The following is a 26,831-nucleotide window of genomic DNA, read 5'->3' on the forward strand; positions in this document are numbered from 1 at the left end:
AAAATATCTTCGAGTGCAAAATAACGCATCTTGAAATTAAACTAAATAATGAAATGATAACCAGACAATCAAGCATGTATTGTGTCTGGACAACGATTTTGACTGGATGTGTTGAAAAACATTGTATTCAAAATTGCTATCGCATTATTTTATGGAAAAATTGGAAATTTTATGAAAAACTTGTGCTAGTGAAAGCATAGGAAGACGAAACAAAGGGGGTGCCCATTTAGGGGTACTATTTTGAATCTATTAAACTTCTTACAGGAAAGAAGAACTTTCTGTTCACTGTTGATTTCTTACAACTAATTCAAATCATTTTTATTTTATACATAGATCCGCAGTCTACTCGTGAAGTTCACTGACAATTTTTGTCCGAATGTCTTTTTTAATATCTCGTCCATTATTTAATTCTTTATCATTTAACCTTATAATATTCGTGCACAAGACGATTAAGCATTGATTTATGTAAAAAGATCGTTTAAAATGACGATGTTAGAAAAAATTTCGTAATTATTTTTTCTAATCCATTTGTATTATATTTGAATGTAAATCAAATCTTTTTCAATTTACAGCTTTTTATATTCCACATAGCCAAGGGCCCATTTATTGAAGACTTCACACAATGTGTAACCCACGGTTTCTACACAAAACATTGGCAGGAGCAACTTTACGTGTCCTTTAGCTTATTCTTCATGTTCGTTCTTCCACTAATCATTCTTGTAACAACCTATGTTTCTACAGTGATCACAATCTCGCGTAAGTATACACTGTCCTCGTTTCTGCTACTTCCTCATTCATAACTGCGTTACTCCTTTTTATGTGTTTGGTTTATTTCAATCTCGCGGACACATACCGAAATCATTCGTGATCTAAACAGAGTTTATTGTTCAGATGACGAAGTAAATGATCTATTGTCTAAAGATGTTTTTATCGTGTAAAACGATCGGGATAACGAGAGATGTTTAAGTAGATATGGTAACGAAACGTGAATTGTAGAATTGTAGAGGAACAAGAATACTTGTTGGCATATCATTAGCGTTAGAACGAAAAATATCGAAGAATGATTTTTATAACTAGCCGAGTCACTTACTTTTTAAATATTTTCTTAAAGCATTTATCACAATAAAGTTATCGTCGTTGATCTCTCTATTGTAATTATTTCATTATTTGTTTTCATTTCTAAATGTTAAAATTTTTCGTACTGAAAGTCACGTGAACGTCATGATATTTGGTCATTGGATTCGTCGTCTTGTACTTAGCTATCATGATATACATAGAAATATGCAATTCAATTTAGGGAAACATAGATTCTCTCGAGAAATCTCGAAAAATATGACTTTGAAAAAGAATTATTTCTACCAGAACACGTGGTCCCTTCGAATCATACAATTTGTTCCTCTACTAGCACTAAAGATAACAGAAATATTGCTTTGTAACACAGTTAGTGAAACACCTTGTATGTTTCAATCAACAGCGTATAACAATTTATATGTGACACCATATGTGTAATCGTGTAATATTCGAATATTTTGTTTACTTGTTATTTATTATAACTGGTCAATGTTGTTCTTCTGCCATTTGATCACGCTTATTCCATACATTAAGAGTCACTGTTAAAATAATTTCACACATTTCCTCCCATTTAATTTTACTCTCTCTCTCTCTCTCTCTTTCTCTCTCTCTCTCTCTCTCTCTCTCTCTCTCTCTCTCTCTCTCTCTCTCTCTCTTTCTGAATATTAACAAATTCTGGACAGCAATCAGTTTGAAAGAATCGCTGCCTACCATTTGCTTTTAAAATTGCGTAGCACATTTACATTCAAACTATTCTTATCTTCCACGTTTACTTTCCAATAGGTGCATTTTTTTTACTGAAGAACATTAAGTAATGTGCTGGGTCACCAGTGATCCTTATACTAATCGGTTGTGAGTCTTGTCCTTGACAAAGATTTTATAAATTAAACTATGATAATTACTATTAAACGATTACGGTGGAACGAACCACCGATATACGTATTACGGCATCCTGAAAGTGTTAGTATTCAATTACTTTTTTCGTACTTCTGTTTCAATTCGTTTTGTGATGTAAAGTGTACAACAATTTCAGAGAATGCGAAAATCTTCAAACTGAAGTCGACTAACAATAATATTTATCACATGAACGGAGATATAAACAGAAGGAAATTGATGCATCGAGCTAAGGCCAAGTCGTTGAAACTCAGCATCGTCATTGTAGCTGCATTTATCATATGGTGGACCCCTTATTACGCTATGATGATCATTTTAATGTTCCTCAATCCTAATAAACATGTAAGTGCACATTTTTTTCTGTTATTAATGCTGCCGAAAATACGTTATTACTAGTTACTTTTAGTTTGCATGAATTTTGGATGAATTTAGGAGGACAAACGCACAATTACTTGTGTGCTTTGAATAAGAACCGTCAGATTTGATTAATTATACATCAATCTATACGTTTACATTTTATTATTTTTTTTTACAGTAAGATATCGTTTAAAAGAATCGCTTCGCGATGAACCCAGGTTTTTGAGTCGTTATAATATTATATTACGAGTGTAATTATTCAATAGGTTGCTAAACAAACGATTCTCCGAGGTAGCTAACAGTTTCGGATTTTAAATGTTACATTACGCCAATTAGTAGTATAACGAGTCGTATGTATTCGCTACATTTCCCTGATGTAACAAGTTCATATTTCTTTCAGCTCAGTGAAGAATTATTAAGCGGAATATTCTTCTTCGGCATGAGCAACAGTTTAGTAAATCCATTAATTTATGGTGCTTTTCATCTATGGTCTCGAAGAAATCGTAATAATTCCTATCACAGGTACGTTATAAATATTACAGTCGCAGTTACCAGTTCGTATCGAATTTGTCGCTACGATTTAGACAAATCAAAAATTCGATTAATATATATAAGGTGTCTCAAAATTATGTTACTTCCGAGAAACGAGGGGTTGCTGAAATCATTTGAAGTAACTTTTTCCTTAACGCAAATCCAATTCGCGGCTTTGTTTACGAGTTATTAACGAAAAACGTTGACCAATGAGAGGCGAGCACGGCCGTCTTGCGCCAGCTAATCTCAGGGTTTTTCATCGATAACTCGTAAACAAAGCCGCAAATTTTATTTGTATTAAGGAAGAAATTATTTAAAACGTCCTCAGGATCCCCTCATTTCCCGTAAAAAACATAATTTTGGGACACCTTGTATACATTCACTTCTACACCATTCCCGCTGCCCACAATCGTGATAGATTTTTACGATGGGATATAGTTACTATGTAAGACTTATGTAGTTATAATTTTATATTTAATTATTTTAATAAATATTATTCTTATATCTCAGCATAATTGAAATCATTTTTACTGATGGAGTAGGATGTACCATAACAGTATTTTACGCGCATTACGAGAACCGTGCTTCTGTATGTAGTATCTCATCAGGTAATAAATATAGAAACGGTACAATGATCATTATTTGGTTTTCCATTTTTTGGGACCACAGTTTGCGATAAAAAATCTGAAATAATCTTTTCTTGGTCTACTATCGAAGGATGCAATATATTCGTTGGAAAAGCTGTCGGTAGATTTGATTTATCTTATCCGGCTAGGCCCTTTTGAACTTTTATGCATACAATGTCAATTGTTGATATCTGTAACAAAAAGTGTAATAATACGAAGATCGCAAAATTAAAAAAGAGACAACGTATTGCATTGAAAACTTTTTCCTATCTTTTAACATATCAATAACAAAAACTCAAGTACACGAAACCTTAGTAATGATTTTACTGCTGCGGAAATATATGTTGGTAAAATTGATTTCTCTAGTTATACTATCCATTTTTATTTTTTTTTTTACGTAAAGAGAGAAAATAGTAACTCAACTTGTAAAAGATACAGAAGTATTCGAAAATATTATTACTATATAATATGTGAACTGCGGAAGCATTTATGCGATTATTTCAAAGAAATTTTTTCATTTTTATCAGGATTTGTTTAATTTCTACGTTTACGTAAATTAAGATAATTAGTAATACATATAAATTCATTGTATCTAATGATTGCTTTATTATTTTTAGGGATTTATCCACGACACAACGTAGACTTACGCCGACGATCAACAATGATAGTAGCTTCAAACGAGGATCGCGAGAAACCCGAGTACCATTTCTATCAAAAAATAATTCAAATACTACTTTTTGAAAAATATTTTCTATCAAATATTTGTGTTTATCGACCGTAACGATGTTACCATAAATACAACGTTTTGCGACAAAAAATTTGTCGCATTTGACACTCAAACTCGACTACACAAAACATGAAAGGAACGTAGTTTTCTCTTCTATTCATGAAAGACGAAATAAGTATAGTCCTCACGAGTCAAGGAAGCACTTTCGTGTTTATGTTCCCCCTCTTAATAGCTGCCCCACTTCCACGCCGTAACTGCTTTCGACCAATAGCGACCGATAACTGCGACAGTAGGCCAGCTAGTAAGGGGGGAAATGTAAACGCAAAGGTACCTTCTTGTCGCGTGATGACTATACTTACATAGAAAGCTATACCTTAGCTTATGAGTTTTAATTAAACAAAGTAATTCAAACAGTAATCTTTTACGCTCGAGAGGTGACTCTGAGATGATACTAAAAATTGCTACATTATTTTCAGAAGAATTTTCACATTATTGAATATGTCTGTATTCGACAAATTATCAAATAATAGAAGTCTTTTATAAGCATACACGTTCAATTTCATATGTATCAAATAAAAACAATCATACCAAATGGAAATACTGTAGGTTGAAACAAATGTCATCATTTTGGAATTAAAATATAATCTCATGTTTATAATAATCTCATATTTACAATAATCTCTAATTATAATGCTCGTTAATTATTTTTGAGACATGTACATATGTATATACGACATAATTTACTTCATAGAGAACAATAGATGTAGGAAAAGTGGGAAAAAAATCCTTTAATTTGCCTAATGACACTATCTAATGACACTGTCTAATCAAATCCATTAGATTATATATAGCATGTTGCAAATCATAATTCTCATAAAAATGATATACATGTGTGCTTTTTTCTTAGTAATTAATAGTTGAAAGAATGCAGACACACGGTTAGAATTATAGACAATATGATATCCTTATTTTTGTCTACGGGCAACCAGCTTACGTTGTATAAACACAACCAAGTAAATTTCAAATCATTAAAATACGTGTAATAATGAAATTGCAGTAATAATTATCATAATTGTATATTTTCATACAATTAGAAACATTTAAATATTACTTCCAAATATATGTAATTCTACCTTACAATAAGTATAATATTAAGGCAATTAGATATAAGATTAAATATGTTTTTAAGTATGGCTATATAGTAAAAATAAATACTATTTCAAATATTTTGAAACCGAATTTCTACATACTATATGTGTATGTATACATACATGTATACATATATGTATGCATGCAGAAAATTTCATCGAGATCGGTTAGCACAGAAATAAGCTATATGCATTGAAAGATGCATAAATCTCCAGATTTATTAGTTATTAGAATAGCTGAGAAACATAATTTTTGTTATATTCTTTTGTCATTCCACCCAATTGCAATATTTCAAATATCTAGTAAAATAATCTCTAACATTTCAAAAAGATTTTTGAAGTTATGCTGTTTTACTTTGACTTTAATGTGGACGATATTTGCTGTAACTTACTGTATTTGTACCACACATTGGTTATCATATATTACAGAATACGTTATTATTATAATATAAACAGTATTCAGAGTGTCTGTCCATAAATGTCAAAGTAAATATCTCGTAAACGGTTGAAGGTACAAAAAAAATTTTTATAAGAGAAATTTACACAGTTTTGAGTCAGCTACAAGGTCCACGTAAATTATTGATTTTATTTGTGATCTTTCCGAGTTACGAAGGTCAATTCAATTTTTTTAATGGACACATATGCATAATCTTTTTACATATTTGATTCATAGAGGTCATTTGCAATCTAAATGATATCTTATTAAAAACTGGTACGATGCATCGTTTGGAAGATAATCGGCATCCCAAGTATTAAGGTAGTAATTTGAATTGTATTTTTGCTATCCATGTTAAAGAACTTAAGAAAATAAATAATAAACAATGTTTAGATGCCGATTATTTGAAGAGATCCATTTTTATCTCCTTTCCATGACTGTCTTCGTCATCATTTAAACGCGCTCGGGAATTTAGTACCTCAGTATTTTAAAGCGTTTGAACTCTTACCGCAAATTTATCAAAATCTAAACCGGTCGCGACATCTGTAGGCAAATTGCGGAATCTTGGAACCAATAAGAACGTAACAATCGTGAGATAGGGCGCATGCGTAGCAGTGGTAATTCTTGCACTCCCATCTTCAATTGAGCATTACTGATATAATCTACAAACTCACACCAAATTGCCAAATATTCATCACTCATTCGTTTTTCGACGGCGCCGAAATAGAATTTCTTCAAATCATACAATACTGTGCAGGAACAATTTAAACTTTGCAATACGTTTGCTATTAAAACTATTAAATATTGTGTTTCTCAAGAAAATTTCTATCCGGACGCAAGATAATCCAAAATCTTTTTGTAAATATGAACAACGACTGCACAGCTCTACGTTGGATAAACGAATGAATGAAATAACGGTTTCATGCTTGGACAAAAAGTAAACGAAAACTTAAAACAAAATACGCGGTTCTGGCAATATGGAATCGGAATTTTAATGTCTTCCCGACACTACCGCCATAAAGTATACGCTAGTTACGCCAACTAGTTCCAACATCAATTTAAGAAAACATCGGTTCCTCGATTATTCTATATCTTCAAACATCGTATGGAAACGTCAGTGAAAAAAAGCATCGATTATCTAAGAATCGATGCAACATTGCCTATCATTAATTTACTATAATAGGTCTTATTTCTACACACTTCTAGGCCACAGCTTGATCCATTAGCGATCAGTTCCTTTGCTCTGATTGGCTGACGATTCACTGTTGAGACAGGATCCACTGCGGATTGGATGTGCAGTAAAATGGTGGAGATGTGCGCGCCAACTAGGGCAGTAAAAAAAAGCGTGCAGGAGTAGGTCCCATTACTATTACTGTACACATTTACGTATTGTTTTCATGGTTAGTTGATTCAGTTAATTCTAATCACAGTATGAAACAGTATCATATATAGTCCGAAATCTAACCTCATGGTCTGTATTCTTTGCTTAAGGTATGTTATATAGCTGTAACCAAATAATCTTATTAAAAAGTGAAACTTCTTGTCATTCAATAAAATAGTGGTACGTTTATTATGTTTACATTTTTAAAATAATATGTTTAGTTCGATTAAAATATACTCAGAATGATAAATCTTTTACAACGAAAATAAGAAGAAACAAATAATATAAACGATAAAAAGTTAATATAAAAGCTCTTGAAATTCTAATTTCCTATATTTTAAATATGAACAGATTTCCTTCTTTTCTACCAATTTGATGAAGAATTTTTAAAAAGTCAAAAATTCTGAGATCTCGGGAAAACAACGACTATTCAATGTCTGAATGATAATGCACAGAGTGATAGTAATAGTATTTTAGAAGATGTAAATATTATTTTTCAAGCAATTTCATGATAAAATTCAAAATTCCGTACTATGGTAAAAATCTATTAACTTGTGTGTTTTATGTGCATTTTATACTATTAGAAGCCACTTTGATTTTTAATTGTTCTTGAAACGAAAATTGGTAGTAATTCTGTTTTATTTTATAGTCAGGGATTGAAATAAATGCGTATCTTCCAGTTTTTAAAAATGTTGGATCAAGTATATATTTTAATTCGGGAAATATTTACTTCCGCAAAATGTTTATTAAAAGAAATGTTACCCTTAGATGCTTATTTAAATAGTATTCTCATGAAATAGTTCTTATAGAAATAGTTTCTTAGGAACAAGTTACATTACAACATTTATTGAAAGAAGTATCATATAAATTTCAGATATAAAATGTTTAAATGAAGCTTTTTTCCTTTTTTATTTTTGTTGTCACATTATGTATGTGTTATTAGCCATAGTATGGATTTCAGTTAGAAAGAGTTCTATATATATATATTTGAATAAGATATTACAATTTAGTTAAATTTGTGAATTATATATTTTTTTAAATATGCTAGATAAGATATTGATCACAGATGTAACTGCAAAGAGTTAAAATCTTATCAAATTATTATTTTACAGGAATGGCTCTGAAAATTTCAAATATAAATATAAGAAATTTGCAAAGTTCTAAAAAAAGAAAAATTGAAATGAATGATACATTAAATGTCGAATTAAATAATACTTCAAAATCTGATGAAGTATTTATTTCTATAGAAAATATAAAGAAAGAAAATGAACAAACTCCTATTAAAAAGGAATGTGATAATAATTCACAAATTGATTATTATAATAATGAAAGGAAGACAAATGAATCTAATGGTGATAACAGAACAACAAGAAGCGCTAAAAAATCCTTAATCAGTATCCGTAAAATTGAAGATCTTTGCAAAACTCCTATAAAAAATGAGATATTAAAAGATTCAATATATAATAACAGCATTAAAAAAGAAGAGCTATGCAGTCCTATACAATATACTCCTAGCATATTAACTACATATGCAGCAGAATGGAATTCAAACAATACTCAAGAATCACAAGAAATATCAACACCAATTAAAAAAAGAAAGTCATACTTTGAACAATCTAATATACCTCCTAAACAAAGTAAAAGAGAAATTAGTGATGATGCTGAATACAATCAATTTTTTGATTCAATAAAAACAGAATTATGTGATGACACTGTAAATGACACAGATCATATAAAAATGTTACATGATCTAGACTCTGTGATGGATTTTGATGAAATAAAAATAACACCAGACTTTCTCTCCTCAACTATTAACGATATGCAGGATGAAGACAACATGGAAATATCAACAAACTCACAGGTTGACCCTCTATCTATTAATGAAACTGATATGCATGATATTGTTATTAGAAGCCATAAAATGCATTTAAGATCTCAAAATATAGGAATCACTAATAATCAAAACCATGCAGAAAATGAAACCTCAAGTGATAGTGAGTTAGATATAGAAGATAAAGAATTGTCTGGAGATAATATAAAGGTAAGTACTATGCCTGACATACTTTTTAGTATTTTTAAATCATTCTCAGTTCAGTAAAAACTCCATTGATATTCTTTATTTTAGAGATTATATAACTTCAAAGTACAATTAATTCATGATGTACTACCACAACATAAAATACATCCTATGGCAGGTGTAAAATCATTAACAGCAGCAGAAAAAAATTTGTTTCTGCAATATGAATCACTAAGGCAAGGTCCTTTTTTAGTCCAAGAAGATGAAATTATCAAGAATAATTGGGAAACATTCTGTCAAGTATGTTCATTTATTATTATATAATATCTCATATTAATAAACCATTCTTATAAATAGGTTCATAATTGGAATCCTAAAGTTGTAACACCATTTATTTGCGTGAAAAATGGAAATAAATGTTGGATTAGGAGCTATGAAGAAAGATTAAAATTTATTCAATATTTAGCAAATGGATTACCACGTAGATTAATTTCTAGTGTCTACCTAAGATTTAGGAGCTTATTTAAAAAACGTAAAAAACCTTTGGGAAGGTACAATTTAAAATTTAAATAATTCATGTACTGACATACAAACTATAATTTATTGCATCAATGATTTATGTATACAGATTCATTCCAGAGGAAGATGAAATAATATTAGCCTATATGAGGAAACATGGTAGAAGACGTAAGAATCGAAATCATTTTTTCAAATTATCACAAATATTGGGACGTCATAGAAGTTCAATTTATAAGCGTTATAAAGTACTTCGAAATATGCAATCTAAACTAAACGATAAACGTAAGCTTTTTATTAAAGTATTGCAACTTTACCTTCGAGAAGAAAATTAATTATGAACATTGTTACAGCAATATCAGAAGTGAAGTGGACATTACAATTAATTGGTAAATTTATAAAATCTCTCTTGGACTTATCATTATGTGATAAAGTAGAAGAATTGAAAGATGCTATCATTCCAAGACCAATTTGGCTGCAATTGGAAAAGAAACTAGATATAAATCTCAAAGTTTTGAAAGGATTTTGGGTTTATCAGTTGCATATGCAATTGTTTTATCCCGAATCAATTTACTTAAATGATATTAAAATAAAATTAATTGAATAGTAAGTTATATAAAAATTCATATTGACAAAATATCATGTAAACGTAATATAATAAGAGTGGATAAGTATTGTATAGCATAAATATCTTATCTTCATGCCTATCAAGACTTCTTACATTATATATAATTTTGATAGAGCGCATATTTGTTTTATTGATTGAATGTGTCACAATACCACTTTCAATTTACGATATTGCGTACACAAAATTATAATATATAAAAAAGTGATGAAGGGAGTTCAATTTTTTATTAACAAAAATAGTCAATTTTTTATTAACGATAAATTAAAATATTCGTGTTAGAAACATTTTTTTGTTAGACCACTGGAAATGTTTCGAAAACTGTGACGATCTTCACACTGATATCCCTCTAAAATAATATTACAGAAGATTAATATAAAAATTTTATTATATATGAACCATTATAGCTTTTATGGCAAAGGAATTTCAAGTAATCGAGAAATAATATGGGCCCATGTTACAAGATATTTTGAAGGAGCTACCTCCAAGTTCTTACATCAAGTATTTTCCATTATGGTCCAACAGGCCGCTAAAAGCATAGGCACAACACATCTTGCTGGTAAGTATCATATAAACACGGCAACACAAAATTTTCTAGGAAAGCTTAATTAACACTTTTTATATTTCAGACGTTATAGAATATCTTCATGATATTAAAATTCCTTATATACGAGACAATGTTACTGACAAATTTCTTCCAAGATTTTCTTACAGAGATGGAAATGTACAAATTATTGATGAAGATGGGGGCCAGAAATGATAAAAATTAAAAATATTTAAACACACCATTTATTAAATGTCAAATATTTCGAACAGCACGTTACTTAAAAATGATGCATCTATTGAAATTCATGACAAAAATCATTTCATATTTACATTTATTTAGAAAAAGAAATTGTTACAATTCAGGTGTCCAATATATATCAGAAATGTAATTCACACCAACTTTTCAATAACATAAAACTTTAAACATTATTTTTTTTAGATTCTTTTTCCAATGCCTTTTCCTTTGCTCTTTGATACAAGGGTACAAGTTTCCCATCTTTAGCAAGCATTTTAAGTAATTCCATAATCAATGGGAGATAATTATGTTTCCTTCTAATATTCTCCACCTGATATCTTTTAGATTTCCGTATTTCCTTCTCTATCAGTGCTTGTAAGCATTCTAGCTCGGCTGGATCGCAAATATTAGCTTTTTGTCGTTCGTACAATGTTTTTCTATCGGTTACTATTGCCATTAAGTTGAAATGAATTTCTCCCTCGTTATATCTGCAAAAAAATAATTCGTACATGCAAAAAATTAAAGCATTTTGAAAAACTAAAATACGTACTTATTTATTCGCTTTTGTATTATAGGCTTAGCTGCTTGAACCCATTGATCTCCAAGTGGACATGGACCTAGATCCATTGGTCCATCTTTTAGTCCATCTAACTCATATAGTCGACCATCAATTGGAATGTAACTAACAAAGTGAAATACATCATCATCTTTAGATGCTTTCCTTGAGTCATATTCAAACAATGTTTGCCTATAATAAATAATATCTATTTTATACAATATATTATTTTGTATTATAATTAATGTACAAAATAATTCTTAGAAACTGACCAATTCAGATATAAACGGTGCCCTAATTTAGAGGGAACTCTTAATTCTTTTCCATAGTCATTACATTTATCATGCTATATGAAATACCTAAATTCATTTGCTCATTCAATGCTCATTTTTGGCATTACCATGTCCAAAAAAATACCGAACTGATATCGAGATAAACTTTTGATCATACATATATACAGAGACAACTGAAAGTACAACAATGAAAAACCGTTTCAGATCGAAACTGTTTGTTGTTGAGAGAGAAGCAATTTGAGAATTAACTTCTTATTACAATAAGTTATTCATAAGTTGTATCTCAATATTACATGATTATGCGGGGTATATCCGAATAACATTACAAGTGGATATAGATTGATTTCTTATGAGAAATTAAAAAACAAAATAAAATTTCTTTATCACAGACATCATTTTCGAAATCGTTTAAAAATTCATATCATTAAAATTCAATATTTACATACATTTTAAAATTATTCAAGAAAGAACATAAAATATTCAGTAATTATCAATTATCCTTTTATATAGTTTTACATAACCTTGACAATAAAAGTTAAAGAGCCTTGCTTACGATTGAAACTAGTATTATACATCGTACGTAAATATTAGCAATAGACGTTGAAAGAAACAGATGTTCGAATCCCATTTTCTTAAAAACGAAGTTTCCATTACTTTATTAATTTCTTCATAAGGACTCAACCTATGTCCACTTACACATGTATAATTCATATAATACTGCATTTTGGAAATAAACATATTATTTTCTGGAAAAATGATAGCTACATTTTTTTATTTGGCATGATCCAACACAACAATGAATGAACTATCAGACATACAGTAAAAAAGTACAGGATTCCTTTTTTGAAACGATTACATGTCTTTAAAATCACATAAATGTGTCCATCTACATCACCACCACGTACATGAAAAGAATACCCTCTGAATTTTGAAAACTACCTATAATTGGTCACTTTATAGAATTACTATGTATATAATTCATTTATATATAAAAATAACGTATACCTTGAGAAAGAATTATGTACTTCTCTTATTATATCAGAATTACTTAGAGCAAGTCCCCTCATATTAGCATCAAAGCTTTGACAAAAATTTTTGAACTCCTCCAAATTTGGTCCCAATGATATATCGGAATGTTTACAATTTAATAGTACACTTAAAATTGCTTGTGTTGCACATGCATTATTAATTACCTTCAAAAAGAGAAATATTTATACATTTTTTTGTTTTACAAAAATTGACCGGATAATCGGTCCATAATTTTTATTTCGATTTAAATTTTCCACATAATAATTGCCTAACAATTATGTCTCGTATATTACAATTATGTCTTTGGCTTTTTCCTGTTATGCGATTGTTTACTTATTCATTCCATGCGAATAATAAAGTGATTAATTTTTTTAAAACTATCAAGTGTCAAATTAACAAGAATTTAAACATGTATTATTTAATTGTACTGCAAAATATGTCGGAGATATTCATTCTTGTTACCTTGATACTCCACAGTTTTCAAAAAATTAATCACTTTATTACTCACATGGAACGAATAAGTAAATAATCGCATAACAGAAGAAAGCCAAAGCTTTCAAATGACCTATAAGACATAATTGTTAGACAATTTTTTATTATGGGTAAAATTTAAATCAAAATTAAAACTGCACAAATGTATGGACCGATCCAATAGTATATCATCATAATACTTACTTGTTTCGCAAAAAAGATTTTATCCAGCCTACTATCTTGGACAATATTACCTGAAGGTTCATCATCTTGAACCCATTTAAATAAGAATATTAGACCATGTATAGGCCTAAAAATGAAAAATAAAAACTATTTTTCCTTTATTTTTATTAAACATATACAAGATGCATAATGTTATTATTAACAATTTTAAAAAATATGTAAAAATATGATTAATTATTAGTACAAATTTGATCAAAATTCCTAGCAACAATTAGGTTACTTTACGTAAAATAATTTACTCACTTTAAACTGTCAAACTGTTCGTCATCCAAACTCCATAATTCTTCCACCTGTGCACCTTTTACACCTATAATATTGACAGTATTAAACAGATTAGAAATGTGTAAATAAAAAATGGCATAATACACAAGTGTACAAAACAATTATTAATGTAAAAGTTTCTCCCTTAACATAGGGCCGTAAAACTATTTTTGTAACAATACTATATCAGATTTATAGTATTTTACCAAATTCCTTAATTAATTCCGTGAAAACGCCAGGATCACTTTCAATAGGACACCAATTGCCCGCTGAGTCCGCCATGTTTTAGTCATCATTTGCTAAACACAAACTCAAGTGTTCATGCTAGAGGGGAAATGAGAGTGCATATTATACAGTAATCTCTCAATTCAAGAACCACATGCGGGGGCAATGTAGATCCTGAATTGAAAGCAGATCAAGGAACTGCTTTGATCTGATTGGCTGACGATTCACAGCTGAACGGTGCTGCCCTTACAGTTAAAGACGAAGAGAAAAAATGGTGAGCAAAAAAGAGAGCACGACTCCTAGGCCATATGTCTGGTGCTTCATCTGAAACACGTGGCGCAATATTCGACTTGTACTTATCGCCTCATAGAATTCTCGACCATATCATCCAGCGTATTTGCAAACGATGCTGAATGAACATTGAAAAATATTTCGAATCTTTATAATAGTATTTATATATATATATATATAAAGTACATATATTTTTGTTTTAGATTCTTTTAAATTGATCCATCCTGGAATAAATCAATTTAATAAACATATATACTTTATTAGAAATGGCTTCTTGCTGCATACTACTATAAAATAAAAAATAACAAATTTTTTCCCATATTAATTTTTAACTTTGATTATTTTCCTTTCCCCTGCGTTATAGTGTATTAAGTACATTTTTTTCGAAATTAGGTTATTTACACCATTATGTTGCTTCATTTAGTTTGTATAATGGTGTACATAACTATTTTCAAAAAATGTACTTAATACATGTTTAATACATACTAGCTCTAAAATCCAGAATTTGAATTACCACTCCTAAACCATCATATTGAATTTTAGTTTGTCCGAGTCTGCAGTCAGCTCAGATGGCAGTCAAAACAGTGACCCAAAAATTTACTAAAAATGGTCCATAGTCTAGTCTAGATTTCCTTTACTTTTTTGCTATCATCCGAATATAACCGCGAACGCATGAAAATGGGTGAAGTGCATATAGTCTCCTCTTACCGCGAATCTCACCCTCCTCTCGACTTTACGCTCCTTAGACCACCTATCTAGCATTCGCTTTCTGTAGATTAAATTCTCTCTTCGATGCTGAAAAAGGTTCTCATCTCCTGTTTAAAATTCGGTGCGCACCATAATGTTGTTTGACGAGTTTTGAATGATCAATTTCTTACACGCACTCGCACTGGGGATAGCATGGACGATCTTTTGTCTCGATTTTTGGATATTCAATTTTGAAATGAATCGATTTTTTTAGTTACGTATCGATTTTCGATTCAAACTCGCCATAATGCCATTAACTATTGTAGAATATACCATACGTCTTCGGTTCATTTATGTACAACATTTACTGTTTCTAAATTCATTGCCTTTAATTGTATGCTTAATAAATGATGATTTGTGTATGTTTCATTTATTGATAATTCTTTATTTCCCAAGTCCTCAATAAATAAATAAATAAATACATCAATCCAATTTAAAAGTTTATATGCAATATCTCATCATGAAATTCTATTGGTATATCGGTAGTGTTATAAATGTTATACACGTAATAATGTGTTACTTTTTTATTGAAGAACTTGATTTTGTAAATCGTTTCTATAGTTGCATAAGAATTAAAGCATTGCATATTAGGTTCGATTTAGAAAATCGAGTTCTGCGACAAAGAAATAAGCTATGCAGTATGCGTATGGATATAAATACAGTAATAGGACCTATTCCTGCTCGTTTTTCTTACTCCCTAAGCTGGCCCACATATTCCCACCATTTTACTGCGCATCCAATCCACAGTGGATCTTATCTCAATTGTGAATTATCAGCCAATCAGAACAAAGAAAATTTCTATATTAACCCTCGTTAACGGATCAAGCTGTGACCTACAAGTGTGCAGGAGTAGGATCCATTACTGTAGTATTTCGCCCGATATTTTAAAATCAATTTTTCACGATTGAATTTTCTAGTGAATCGATCTTTGTTGCTGCGATTTAAAATCAATTCAAGAATCAATTCTTTTCATAGAATCGTCCATCCTTACTATGCACTTGCCGTGTTTACGTATAGTACGCATAGTCTAACTCCAAGTTCAAGTCCATGAAGAACAGCGACGTTTGAAGATTGATGCGCACGCGCGGGAAAAGTTCGACTGTACTGACGCGCCGCAGCGCGGCGGATCTGTCAGTCGGCGCAGGTTAATTGGAAAATTTGCTGGAAGATGGCGGGGTAGGAACGCGAGCTGCATTTCGCCGCGGACAGTTCGATAAAAATCAGTCGTTCGCAGGGGCTGTTTTGGCGTGGTGTCAGTGCTGTGTGGTTTCTGTGACGAGTTCGCGTGCAGTTCCGCGGTAAATTATCAGTGATCGGTGGGGCGGTAAGTACACGTTCGAATCATCGAAAAGAAATCGGCTCACGTTCTCCGTTTTCGGCGGCGTCCTATGACACCGTGGATTTATCCGACCGCGGCCAGTAAAATCAGCTGTGGAGCCGTGCGTGTTCTGCCCCTGTCGAATGACCTAGAAAAGATTTGGCGGGGATCCTTGCAAAATTTTCGGACACCCGACTCGCCGAATCAATCCGACGATTATCGAACGAGCATCCTCGATTAAGGTTAGAACACGTTACTTGCTATAATCTGTGTTCGTAGGGAGGCCCGGAGATTCGGTTTGATTGCACGGTCGTTAGGGGAGACCGCTACCCGAGAATTTAATCGAGTTTACAGAATGCGGCCCGGGGTTCGTCAATTTATTAGCCAATTCAAAGCAAACGGATGTCCTAAAGCGACGAGTTCTCAACAGTTTGAAAGGTTTCTAATCCTCGACATGCTTTGTACCGTTTCGGGCTGCATCTTTGAACGTTTAATTGAAACGTACTGTGCTGTCCGAACGACTTCTTTTGTCGGTGTACAATATACTTTGGTTGTCGGTTCAATGGTTGTCATTCCATCTATTTATCCGTACAATTCGAACGAGAACGAATCTTGCATTGCTCCAAATAAATGACACGTATAAATTGTTCGTCGAAACACCTTGGGTGCGAAAATGTTCACAGTGCCACCGTGATGTCGTTTGATCGTTCGTTACCACAGACCGTACCGAATAACAATTGGTGCGGATTCCCGTTCGTAAATTGTCTTTTTACGAAGCAGTACCCGGGTATTCCGTTTGTATCAGAATCGAAGTTACTTCGATCGAGAGATGATATTGAAAAGTAGCGTGTTTAATTTCTTCATCGGGCGTACCAGTGTGAATGAATCACTGCTGTCGCGCTTGACAGCTATTCGTCTCGTTAGACGCGGCGAAGGTTGCCCGACAGCATATTAATTACCTTCTGCAGCTTTTCGTCGTTATAATTCGCCCGCAATCCAACGGTCTCTCGACGCGAACCGTTTCTCCACCGTTATTTACCCGTCGATCGAGCCTCCTCGCCGACCTATAAACGAAATTACCTTTTCGTCAGAAAATGCGACTCGGAACCTCGCCGACTACAACTGTTCCATATCTAGAGCAACATTATTTAGTTGTTCGACAAAAAAAGGGGGATAGAAATAAACGTTCGTTTGAGCCGAGAACGTTCCGATTGTCTTTTGTTCGCTCGACCAACTAATCGATTTGAAGAAACCGCGCGCAAAAGATGGCGTATCAGGATCACGGTAAAACATATTTCCTTCTTGCCAGGGATTAGCATGTTTACAGGTTACGGGATCAAGGACGAGGGGGATGTAGGCGGCAAACTTGCCGAAGCTGTTAATTCATCCCGAGACAAGTGCAACGTCGGGGCGTTGTCTTTCGAAATGCTTTTTACGTTTCCGTCCGAGAAAATCGCCGAACACAAAGGGATCTGTTTCGCGTGTGTGGAGGATGACGCGTGTCTGTCTCTCTGCCATTATTCGCGCGTGTGCATGTGCGTATGCGTGTACAGCACACGGTTTAATCGATCTCGTGCTGTGGCAACGTTATCACATGCAAGCGAAACGGTATCGTCGCTAGAGTATCGTGGACGCGAGAAAAGACTGCATTATTATCGCAATGAAGGCGGATCATCAAATTCAAGCGAATTAACTCGTCGCCTTTCACTGATTTCTCCTTTCTCGGCTCCAATCGATCTTGTTTCTCTTCCGAAGCAGCTGCAGCTCACAATCGAGATTTGCAAACGTTTCGATTTGCTCTCTTTTACACTTTTTTTTTCTCTGGAGTCGCAGAAGCGTCGCGTATTTTTTTCTCTAATTGCCTAGAATCTAGAAACAACGTTTCACCTTATATGATCACCGATAAGATCTCCGAAAATAAGACCGTTGCAACATCAACATTGATCCTTTCATTGCACCTTCCATAATGCAGAGGTTAATCGTTGATTGTTTTATACAGCATTATTTGAAGTGGTTATTTGCAATAAATCAGCATTTTTTAGTTTCCTCTCGACGAAGTTATTCCAATCCAGAAAAATCGTACGCGCAAATGATGGAAAATGGATTAACTGGCTTCTTTGGATCCAGTTGTCCATCGCTAAAATTGATCTTCTTCGTTATATACAGTATTCTCTCTAATAGTTCGTTTAATACTAAGGCTACCATGTCGGTCAAAATGATCGGTTTCATATTTTGTTTATTTTAAGATTGTTGACGTTACGAAGATCTTTTCGTAGAAACTGGTTGAATCGACTTCTCAACTCAATCATACATTGATTACTATAAAACTGACAAAAAGTCTAAATAAATTCGATCTTATCATTCTTATAAAGCAAGTAGTATCCGCTTCCACGATTCTGATGGAATGGCAAAAGAGAGTGCAATTATTTTCGCGAAGTTCACAACTATCATATTACCGATCACCTGTGTTGATCGGTTATAGTCCTAAAAATGCAATATAATGTATACTAGATATACTCTCTCATACAACAACGGAAATAAATAACCTCATTGGTATCTATTGCGATCTTTCTAAATTGAATTTTGAGTAGTTCGTATATATAATCGATAAAAATAATGTTAAGGACATAGTTGAAATGAGGCTCACACGGTGCCATCAGTTTTTATTATTATTTTTTTTTAAAGATATTAAGATCACCTACATCTTTTAAAGAGAACTTGACACTATCATTAAGAATTCAGTGACTACAATTGTTGAAGGTTATTGAAGATTACGGACAGAAAAAATGTATAAGATTAAAAATCTTAAAGCAGAAAACGTATATCACATGTGAGGAGACTAATAACATAATACACCAAATCTTATAACAAAAGTTCATCAGTATTTATCTCTCTAGTTTCGGTATAAAAATATTCGAAAACAAAGTTTTTTTCCAAAATACTGAGGTCATCTCGATTTTTTAAATATTGGGTTGGCAACTAAGTAATTGCCGATTTCAGTCATAGATAGATTTCTCACTCCCATTTTTATGATATCCGTAAATGTTATATTACAAAATTATTATTATTATTATTATTATTATGTTATTTTTTATTATCCGTGAATGTTAGCAACTGGACAAATTGAATGCAGCGGTCAAGGAAAAGCGACCAGAATTGGTCAATCGTAAAGGTGTCATTTTCCAGCAGGACAATGCTAGGCCGCACACGCCTTTGTCCACTCGGCAAAAATTGATGGATGTTGGTTGGGAATTGATGTTACACCCACCATATATCCCTGATCTCGCGCCATTGGATTACCACTTATTTCGATCCCTGGACAACTCCCTTCGTGGTAAAACTTTTAATGATGACGACGCAGTAAAATCTCACTTAACTCAGTTTTTGGCCGAAAAGGATCAGACTTTCTACGAGTGTGGAATTTTCAAGTTGTCAGAGAGATGGCAAAAGGTCATCGAACAAAATGGAAAATACATTACAGATTAAACTTCATTCCAAGTAAAAAAAAATTTTTTATTTCATTGAACAAGTCGGCGATTACTTAGTTGCCAACCCAATAGTTACGAGCAATCATAATAAGTTTTCCTAATTAATAATTACTCTAAGTAACGAAACTAGAAATCGATAACTGTTACAAACAATCGATATAAAGTTTCCCTCATTGATAACTGTTGTTCGATTAAAATAAAATTTCTTTTCTCGATAACTCTAACAAGCCACCGAAATTGAATTTCTTTCATCAATAATGGTTATCGGTAAGGGAAGAAAATTTCCGTACATTATAATTGTTATTTATAATCAAAGCGATAAATCTCGATATTTTTTAAATCATAAGTTCCCTGTCTTTAATTTTGTTATTACTTATAAGTATTATCCTTAATTTAACAATAAATGTGTTGTTGTTAACAACCTTCCCCATCGAAATTTGTCGAATAACTATTATTTTTGGTCACCGTTCGTTTGTTTCGCTCTCCACGTGTCGAGTGGAATTGATGCTTGCTTTCTTGGAAATATATTCCCCTACAGCCCGCGTATACCGTGTTATCGGGAGAGAGTACTGTACTCGCATCTAAAACCAAGTAGACCTGCGGTTCATTCGGTTAGGAAAGGAGGCGATCGAAACTCTAGGAAGCCCCCGCTTAACAAACAGGGGAAAAGTTCGCTACCGTTTCGAAATACGAAGGAGAGTTTGAGAAGACGAGACGACCATCGTCGAAAACAAAGTTACCGTGGAGAGAGAGAGAGAGAGAGAGAGAGAGAGAGAGAGAGAGAGAGCCGGAGAAGAATCCGGAGGACGGGTTTCCCGTGTTTCTGGCTCTCGTTTTTCAGCCGAAACTGTCCGCAGTCTACGACCGAGTAACGAGCGATCGAGGTTCCGTGTTTTCCGCGGCTCCGCGAACTTTCGACAGCCGGGGCTCCCGTAGTCGGAAAAATTGCCATCTCGCTGCGTTCGGAGTTCGGAGTTGCCGAGATACTCGAAATAGCGGGAGAGAGAGAGAGAGAGAGAGAGAGAGAGAAATCTTTTAATTTGTAACGCTGCCTGCCACTTACTCTCTGTCCTCGTAAATCTTGAAGCGAAAACAACTTTTACGAGCACCGAGAGAGTCTCCGCGTAATTTTTCGAGCCCCGTCCAATTTCTTTTAATCTCGCGGCCGTATTCGCGGATCTTCGCGGAGGCCAGATCGCGAAACGAATCCGCCGAGAGAAATTTGTCCGGCGAGCGTTAACGACCGGAGAGCAAGGCGGTGTACGATTTCGAAGGTTTCGGATTTACGAGATTGCGATCCGGCTTTCCGCGGCGTTTTCGAATGCTTTTCAGATGAGAACATGCGATTAACGCGGCATCGTCTGCTCCTTCGCCCGCGTTCCAACGATTTCCATAATGCGATAAGTTCGTTAAACGGCGCCCCGACGAGCGCTCGAATTTCGATCGTGCGGAGATCTATCGATAGGGACGAATGCCGATCGTTCCGCGGAAGGGTGGATAAGATATAGAGAAACTCGTTCAAAAGCGTTCCGGAATAAATTCTGCGGTTAGGCGCGCGACTCCCGTGGGAATTCGCATAATTCTGCAGCTCGGTCGACTCGAGATGCGAGCGCACCAAGAATGCGCCCATGCATCCGGCCCGTAACTTCCAGTTTCCGAGTGTCGTCGGACCACGGGAAGTGATATTTCCATTTTCTGCTGACTCGCGAATTAGTTGGGATGGGAATCGGAGAAAACTCTTCTCTTAAAGGGTGAGGCTTTGTTTACGTACCACGCTGAGAACCAGCTACACGCGCATAGAGCAACTGGACCCAGCCTTAAGATCTCTTAAACGGCTGAAGATAGGACAAAAGTTGATGAATATTTACTTTAGAGGCTTTGTACTAAATTTATTTATTTCCTTCGGTTTTTTGTCATATAAATGGCTGTATTTTAACTTTAAAGAAAAATACAGATCGGGAGAGAATGAAAATGTGGGGTAATGTGTTTCTGCTTTCGTGTTTCTACTTTTGTTCACAAAAATGATAATATTTTTAAAAACTGAAGAATGCGTGGAGCATTTTGAAGTACATTATATATATCTTATATTATATTATTATATATTATTATTATTATATTATATTATTATATATATATATCTTTTATCTGGACGATTGCCGTTTGATCTTAATTTTCGAGATATTTGCAAAAATTGTTAGTACAGTAAATTGTCCCTAATTCGAAACAAAAATGAACAATTTGGGAAGGGAAAATACGATTATTCGAGCCCCGCGGATCGTTTTTATAGTTGTTATCAATCAGCCACTATAAAAACGAGTCGCAAGGCTCGAGTAATCGCATCTTCTCTTCTCAAATTATCCATTTTTGCTTAGAAGCTGAGGAACAATTGGAGAAAATTCACTGTACCAATTTATACGTTATTGTGGAATAATTTTTAATACAATCTTGTGAGACCACAAGATGGACGATGCTGAGTATGCTGCTAACTACTTCAAATTACTCTAGTATAACGTAAAAATTATCATCCTAGATGCTAGTCTTTTAGGAAACAATTGACCACTCCCGAACTGTTCATTGCGATAATAAAACGTCAAAAGGAAATTAACTGGAACTCTTGCAAACTGTCTGAAATTCATATGTGTAGATATATAGGGTGTTTCGCTGAACTGGGCTCAGCTCAAATTGTTCATTGTTGTTCAGAAGCCAAAGACCATTGGGGATAATTTACAGTATTTTAGAAACCGAAGAGTCAGCTTTTAGTAAACAAAATTAGACCACTCCCGAACTGATTATTGCAATGTGCAAGGGTTAAAACGAAATATCCGGAACCCTTGCAAGTTTGAAACACATACACGTGTATATGTCTCTTCTATGTATGCGTGATAGAGCCGCGCAAGGGTTTTGACACGCTGATCTCAAATCCGAAATCATTTCAACGAAATTTCCCGATTTCGTCAGTTTTTCAGTTAAATCGATTCTTTTTCTTACAAAATCCGGAAGTGGTAAATAAATTTTACGATCAGATTTGAAATCAGCGTATCAAGGTCTACGGAAAATATTGTATCATGTAACAGTTATACAAAAATCCAACTGTACATGATCATCACTTTGTTGGAATACTTCAAGTTTAACGTAAATATTCAAGGTTAAAAAAGTTTCATGCTACATTCTCGAAAGTTTTCCCTTATTCTACAACATTTCGACTTTAACGTAAAAAAAAAACAGAGCATCTTTTTATCTAATTTCTATCACAAGTTCTTCTGACTTTGACACAACTTCGTCATTTCACCCCACTCTGTGCGTCGGTTCCGTCTTACTTTCCCGTATTTAACGCTAAACCTATCGACCCGGGCGAAATAACCGATAAAACATTTTTTGTTTTAGATTTGCCGAAATTATAGAGACTCTTTCATAGTAAATGATTGAATAATCATTTAAATGACGAATAAAATAAAAATGGCAAAAGACCGAAATAAGCTCAGTATTTCCCACTAGGGTTCGGTAGGTTTAACCCTTTGCAGTCGAAGCTATTTGAATTCGGAATCTAAAACATGATCTCTGATCTACAGTATTTCTATTTTAAATAATTTATTGCAATTTATGCATACGAAATTGAGTCTATTGGCAAGTACAATGCAATTTTAATAGTTTTTTTTAAATATAAACGAGTCTGATGCTCTTAGAATGATTTTGAAAAATAGTATACCAATATTTAGTGACGCCTCAGAGTCGCCATTCGAGTGCAAAGGGTTAATGTTAATTACTAAAACCGAGGAATAGCAGAGACGAACTCCAGGAGATCCTACGGGGCGACCGGGAGACACGACCGATGGGACACGTGTACGACGTGACACGTGATGTCTTCGGAGGGCAAAACGCCCAGAAGAAAGGGAGCCCGTGACGCGCGAACCATGCGAACCAGGATGCAACGGGATCAAATTCGTCGAGAGAACAGAGGGAGGCCCCGAGATTAAGCTGTATATCCTCCCCTACTTCGGTTTTTTCAACGCGAAACGTGTTGAAAGTTCTAGACCGAAACATGGTACGATCCGCAGAGTACGCATCCGTTTCGAGCTGCGAGATTCTTCTCGGGACGGTAGAAATCGTAATTGGCGGCGTGGGAGCATCCACGGTGTGCGTCAGCAGTAATCATGGAAGTTTCTGATTCGGTATTACCCTTCGTTCGCAATAACCCGACCGAGTTTCTAAGTCGGCGCAATCATGCTCCTGTTACTCGTCTACCATCGGTTCGAATTCGCCTCTCTGATTCAATTTCAACCTACGTCCAAGCTCTCCAACGAATCTTAACCACCGCACAGTGGGCTGGAAACCCGTTTATCGTGTCCGATATTATTTTAATGTTATTACAAGTGTATAAGGTTATCGTGTAGAAGGTCGGTGAATTCGTCTCGGTACTAACTGTAATATGCAAGCTGCGGGAACTTTAAATCTAGAGGCTAAATAAAAGAGAAATCGTATAGGATAATCTAACGTTTGTAACAAACGTTTATTAAATAATATAAAACTCTAGAAAGTTGCTTACGAATACTGTAAAAATGAAAAGAATTATTTTGAATGGAGAAATAAATTTTATAGACGTAATTTATAATAATATTTTTTTAATCGCAAAGAAATGTTTATTAAGTAATATAAGATTCTATTACTATTAAATAACTTCGATATAGTTATTTCCTAAGACATCTCAGGAAAAACGCTAGCGGGGCACCAAGGTTGTCCTTCCTCTGCTTAAAAATAATAATTAACTATTTTTAATATTTGTTTGTATCTCTGTTACAGTGCGTTCAGTCGCAGTCTTCATATTACATTTTTCTTCTTCTTTTGGTCTCTAAATTATGTTCTCCTAATTTAGCCAGAAAATATTTAAAAAATCGAGATGACCTCAGTATTTTGGAAAAAACTTTGTTTCCGAATATTTTTATATATTATTTTTATATTCTATATTACTAGAGAGATAAATACTGATGAACTTTTGTTACAAGATTTGTTGTATCATGTTATTAGTCTCTTCACATGTGATAAACGTTTTCTGCTTTAAGATTTTTAATCTTATACATTTTTCTGTCCGTAACCTTCAATGACCTTCAACAATTGTAGTCACTGAATTCCTAATGGTAGTGTCAAGTTCTCTTTAAAAGATGTAAGTGATCTTAATATCTTTAAAAAAATAATAACAAAAACTGATGGCACCGTGTGAGCCCCATTTCAACTATGTCCTTAACATTATTTTTATCGATATTTTGTGCATCACAATTTACCGAATTCATTTTCTGACGACTATAGTAAAAGTCGGGGAGTGATTAATAGACTGCGGATTTTATGCATTTATTGTAAAAATTAATAGATGCCTTGACAAAATGCATTTTATGCTTCTGAAATTGACTCTTAGGGCTCGCACAACAGTTACACTCTTAACAATTTTTTAAATTTAAACTTTGTTAATATCAAAATTATCTTAAAAGGTAATATAACAAATTTTAGTTGTGCCTCAGAGTCACCACTCGAGTGCAAAGGGTTAAAGAAAGAAAGATGGTTCTATTAAGTCCTTATTTGCCGCAATTGATAAAGAACATTTTTATTTTGCATAAACAACCGCAGTCTAGTGACTACAGAGAAAACATAGAACATAGAAAATAATTTTTGTTAAAAATTATGAAAAGCGTCGTTTAACCTTTTTCATAATAATAGTGTTAAATAGAAATGATTCAAAGGTGTCTTTTGACATCTTCGGTAGAAATACAGTAAATTCTCCCTAATTGACCCTCAGCTTGTACACAAAAATGGACAATTTGGGAAGAGGAGATTATTCGAGCCTTGCGGCTCATTTTTATAGTTACTGATTGTCAACAACTATTAAAAACAAGCTGCAATTGTCCATTTTCGTTTCCAAACTGAGAGTCAATCACGGAGAATTTACTATAGTGATAAGACACTTGACGTATCTTTAAAGACAACAAAGATATTTGAGGTGCAAACGTTAGCTGACTCATCCCGCATAAATTATCTAAATTGCCTAATATTTTAGTTTCTGAATCGTTCAAGTGAACAGGTTTCCAGCCCACTGTGCACCGGTTTCCGCGGTTCGACCGTCCGCCTCGGCGCCTACGGGCGCGCTTCCTATTTTTCGACTGGCGATCCAGGTCATCCGCGCGGGAAACATCGTAAAAGTATGCGAAAGCGAAAGAAACCCGATGGGTCTCCCGAGATAAACGAGGAAATCTGGGTCGGTGGGAGCACGCATTGTGGCCAAGATCGCAGTTACGCAATTCGGCGACTACCGAGAACCGTCTATTTGCGTTCGAACCGAGTCCTTTGACTCCTCGTAGCCTAGACCAGAGAGTTCGGCATCGACGAAAGTATTATCCAGCTGGCTTCTACCTCTCTCTCTCTCTGCGTTAGAGCAACAACCGGCAATGCTAGCCTCGAGGCGAGAAGGTGCACCCCAATGAACGCCTGCCGAGGGTCGCTATCCACTCTTGGATCGCGCCGAATTCTCCGAGCTAGAAAATCGGCTGGGGCGAGACGGGATCTTCTGCGAGTACGCCTCCCGGTGTCGAAAACTCCTCCGATCTACCCCCGATACCGTACTATATCGGGTTTCTGAGGGAGCAACCCCCCAATCGTCTCGTCGAGGCTCGTCGAGTAGCCGAGTCTCGAGTCTCGACAACTAATCATCGTGCGAGATAAGATCGAGAAGGTTGTAACGGATTTGTCGTCGATGCCAGCGGCGGCGGGTTCCGAGTGCTCCGACCGACTCGTGCCGACGAGAGCACTCTGCATT

At 34.2% G+C, this 26,831-nt stretch overlaps 4 protein-coding genes across 8 annotated transcripts in view; 3 read left to right on the forward strand and 1 right to left on the reverse strand.

Annotated features, from left to right (window-relative positions):
- Crzr (corazonin receptor) overlaps positions 1 to 6,182 on the forward strand; it is a 38,866-nt gene extending 32,684 nt beyond the window's left edge. For both annotated transcript variants that reach the window (XM_033475015.2, XM_033475016.2), the window contains exons 3-6: positions 573 to 756; positions 2,105 to 2,307; positions 2,723 to 2,844; positions 4,097 to 6,182. In XM_033475015.2, the coding sequence (XP_033330906.1) occupies positions 573 to 756; positions 2,105 to 2,307; positions 2,723 to 2,844; positions 4,097 to 4,220 (633 nt within the window). In that variant the 3' untranslated portion in view covers positions 4,221 to 6,182. The remainder of the gene's footprint in view (positions 1 to 572; positions 757 to 2,104; positions 2,308 to 2,722; positions 2,845 to 4,096) is intronic.
- A 119-nt stretch (positions 6,183 to 6,301) lies between these two features.
- On the forward strand, positions 6,302 to 11,304 carry LOC117222911 (uncharacterized). Of its 2 annotated transcripts, none has more exons than XM_076525807.1 (8): positions 6,302 to 7,351; positions 8,284 to 9,212; positions 9,297 to 9,488; positions 9,546 to 9,739; positions 9,817 to 9,989; positions 10,058 to 10,310; positions 10,737 to 10,888; positions 10,959 to 11,304. In XM_076525807.1, the coding sequence occupies exons 2-8, from the start codon at positions 8,286 to 8,288 to the stop codon at positions 11,087 to 11,089; spliced, it is 2,022 nt and encodes a 673-aa protein (XP_076381922.1). In that variant the 5' UTR covers positions 6,302 to 7,351; positions 8,284 to 8,285; the 3' UTR covers positions 11,090 to 11,304. The 2 variants fall into 2 exon arrangements, with proteins under 2 accessions (XP_076381922.1, XP_076381920.1); XM_076525805.1 differs by having other exon boundaries at positions 6,302 to 7,281.
- Positions 11,101 to 14,319, reverse strand: Uch-L5 (ubiquitin carboxy-terminal hydrolase L5). The gene is made up of 6 exons (XM_033475011.2): positions 14,170 to 14,319; positions 13,946 to 14,009; positions 13,664 to 13,769; positions 12,965 to 13,152; positions 11,661 to 11,858; positions 11,101 to 11,598 (listed from the first exon to the last, which is right to left on the reverse strand). Exons 1-6 carry the CDS (start codon positions 14,243 to 14,245, stop codon positions 11,295 to 11,297), a joined length of 936 nt encoding a protein of 311 aa, XP_033330902.1. The 5' UTR covers positions 14,246 to 14,319; the 3' UTR covers positions 11,101 to 11,294.
- Positions 14,320 to 16,406: 2,087 nt separating this feature from the next.
- The window catches only part of LOC117222903 (uncharacterized), a 49,526-nt gene continuing 39,101 nt past the window's right edge, over positions 16,407 to 26,831 (forward strand). For 2 of the 3 annotated variants that reach the window (XM_033474929.2, XM_076525531.1), the window contains exon 1: positions 16,407 to 16,550. The gene's annotated coding sequence lies outside the window, so the exon portion shown is untranslated. Of the gene's footprint in view, positions 16,787 to 26,831 lie in introns of all 3 variants that reach the window. The other variant, XM_033474928.2, reaches the window with a different exon arrangement.

The sequence above is a fragment of the Megalopta genalis genome, chromosome 12 (genome assembly GCF_051020955.1).
Source record: "Megalopta genalis isolate 19385.01 chromosome 12, iyMegGena1_principal, whole genome shotgun sequence".
NCBI classification, from domain to species: Eukaryota; Metazoa; Arthropoda; class Insecta; order Hymenoptera; family Halictidae; genus Megalopta; species Megalopta genalis.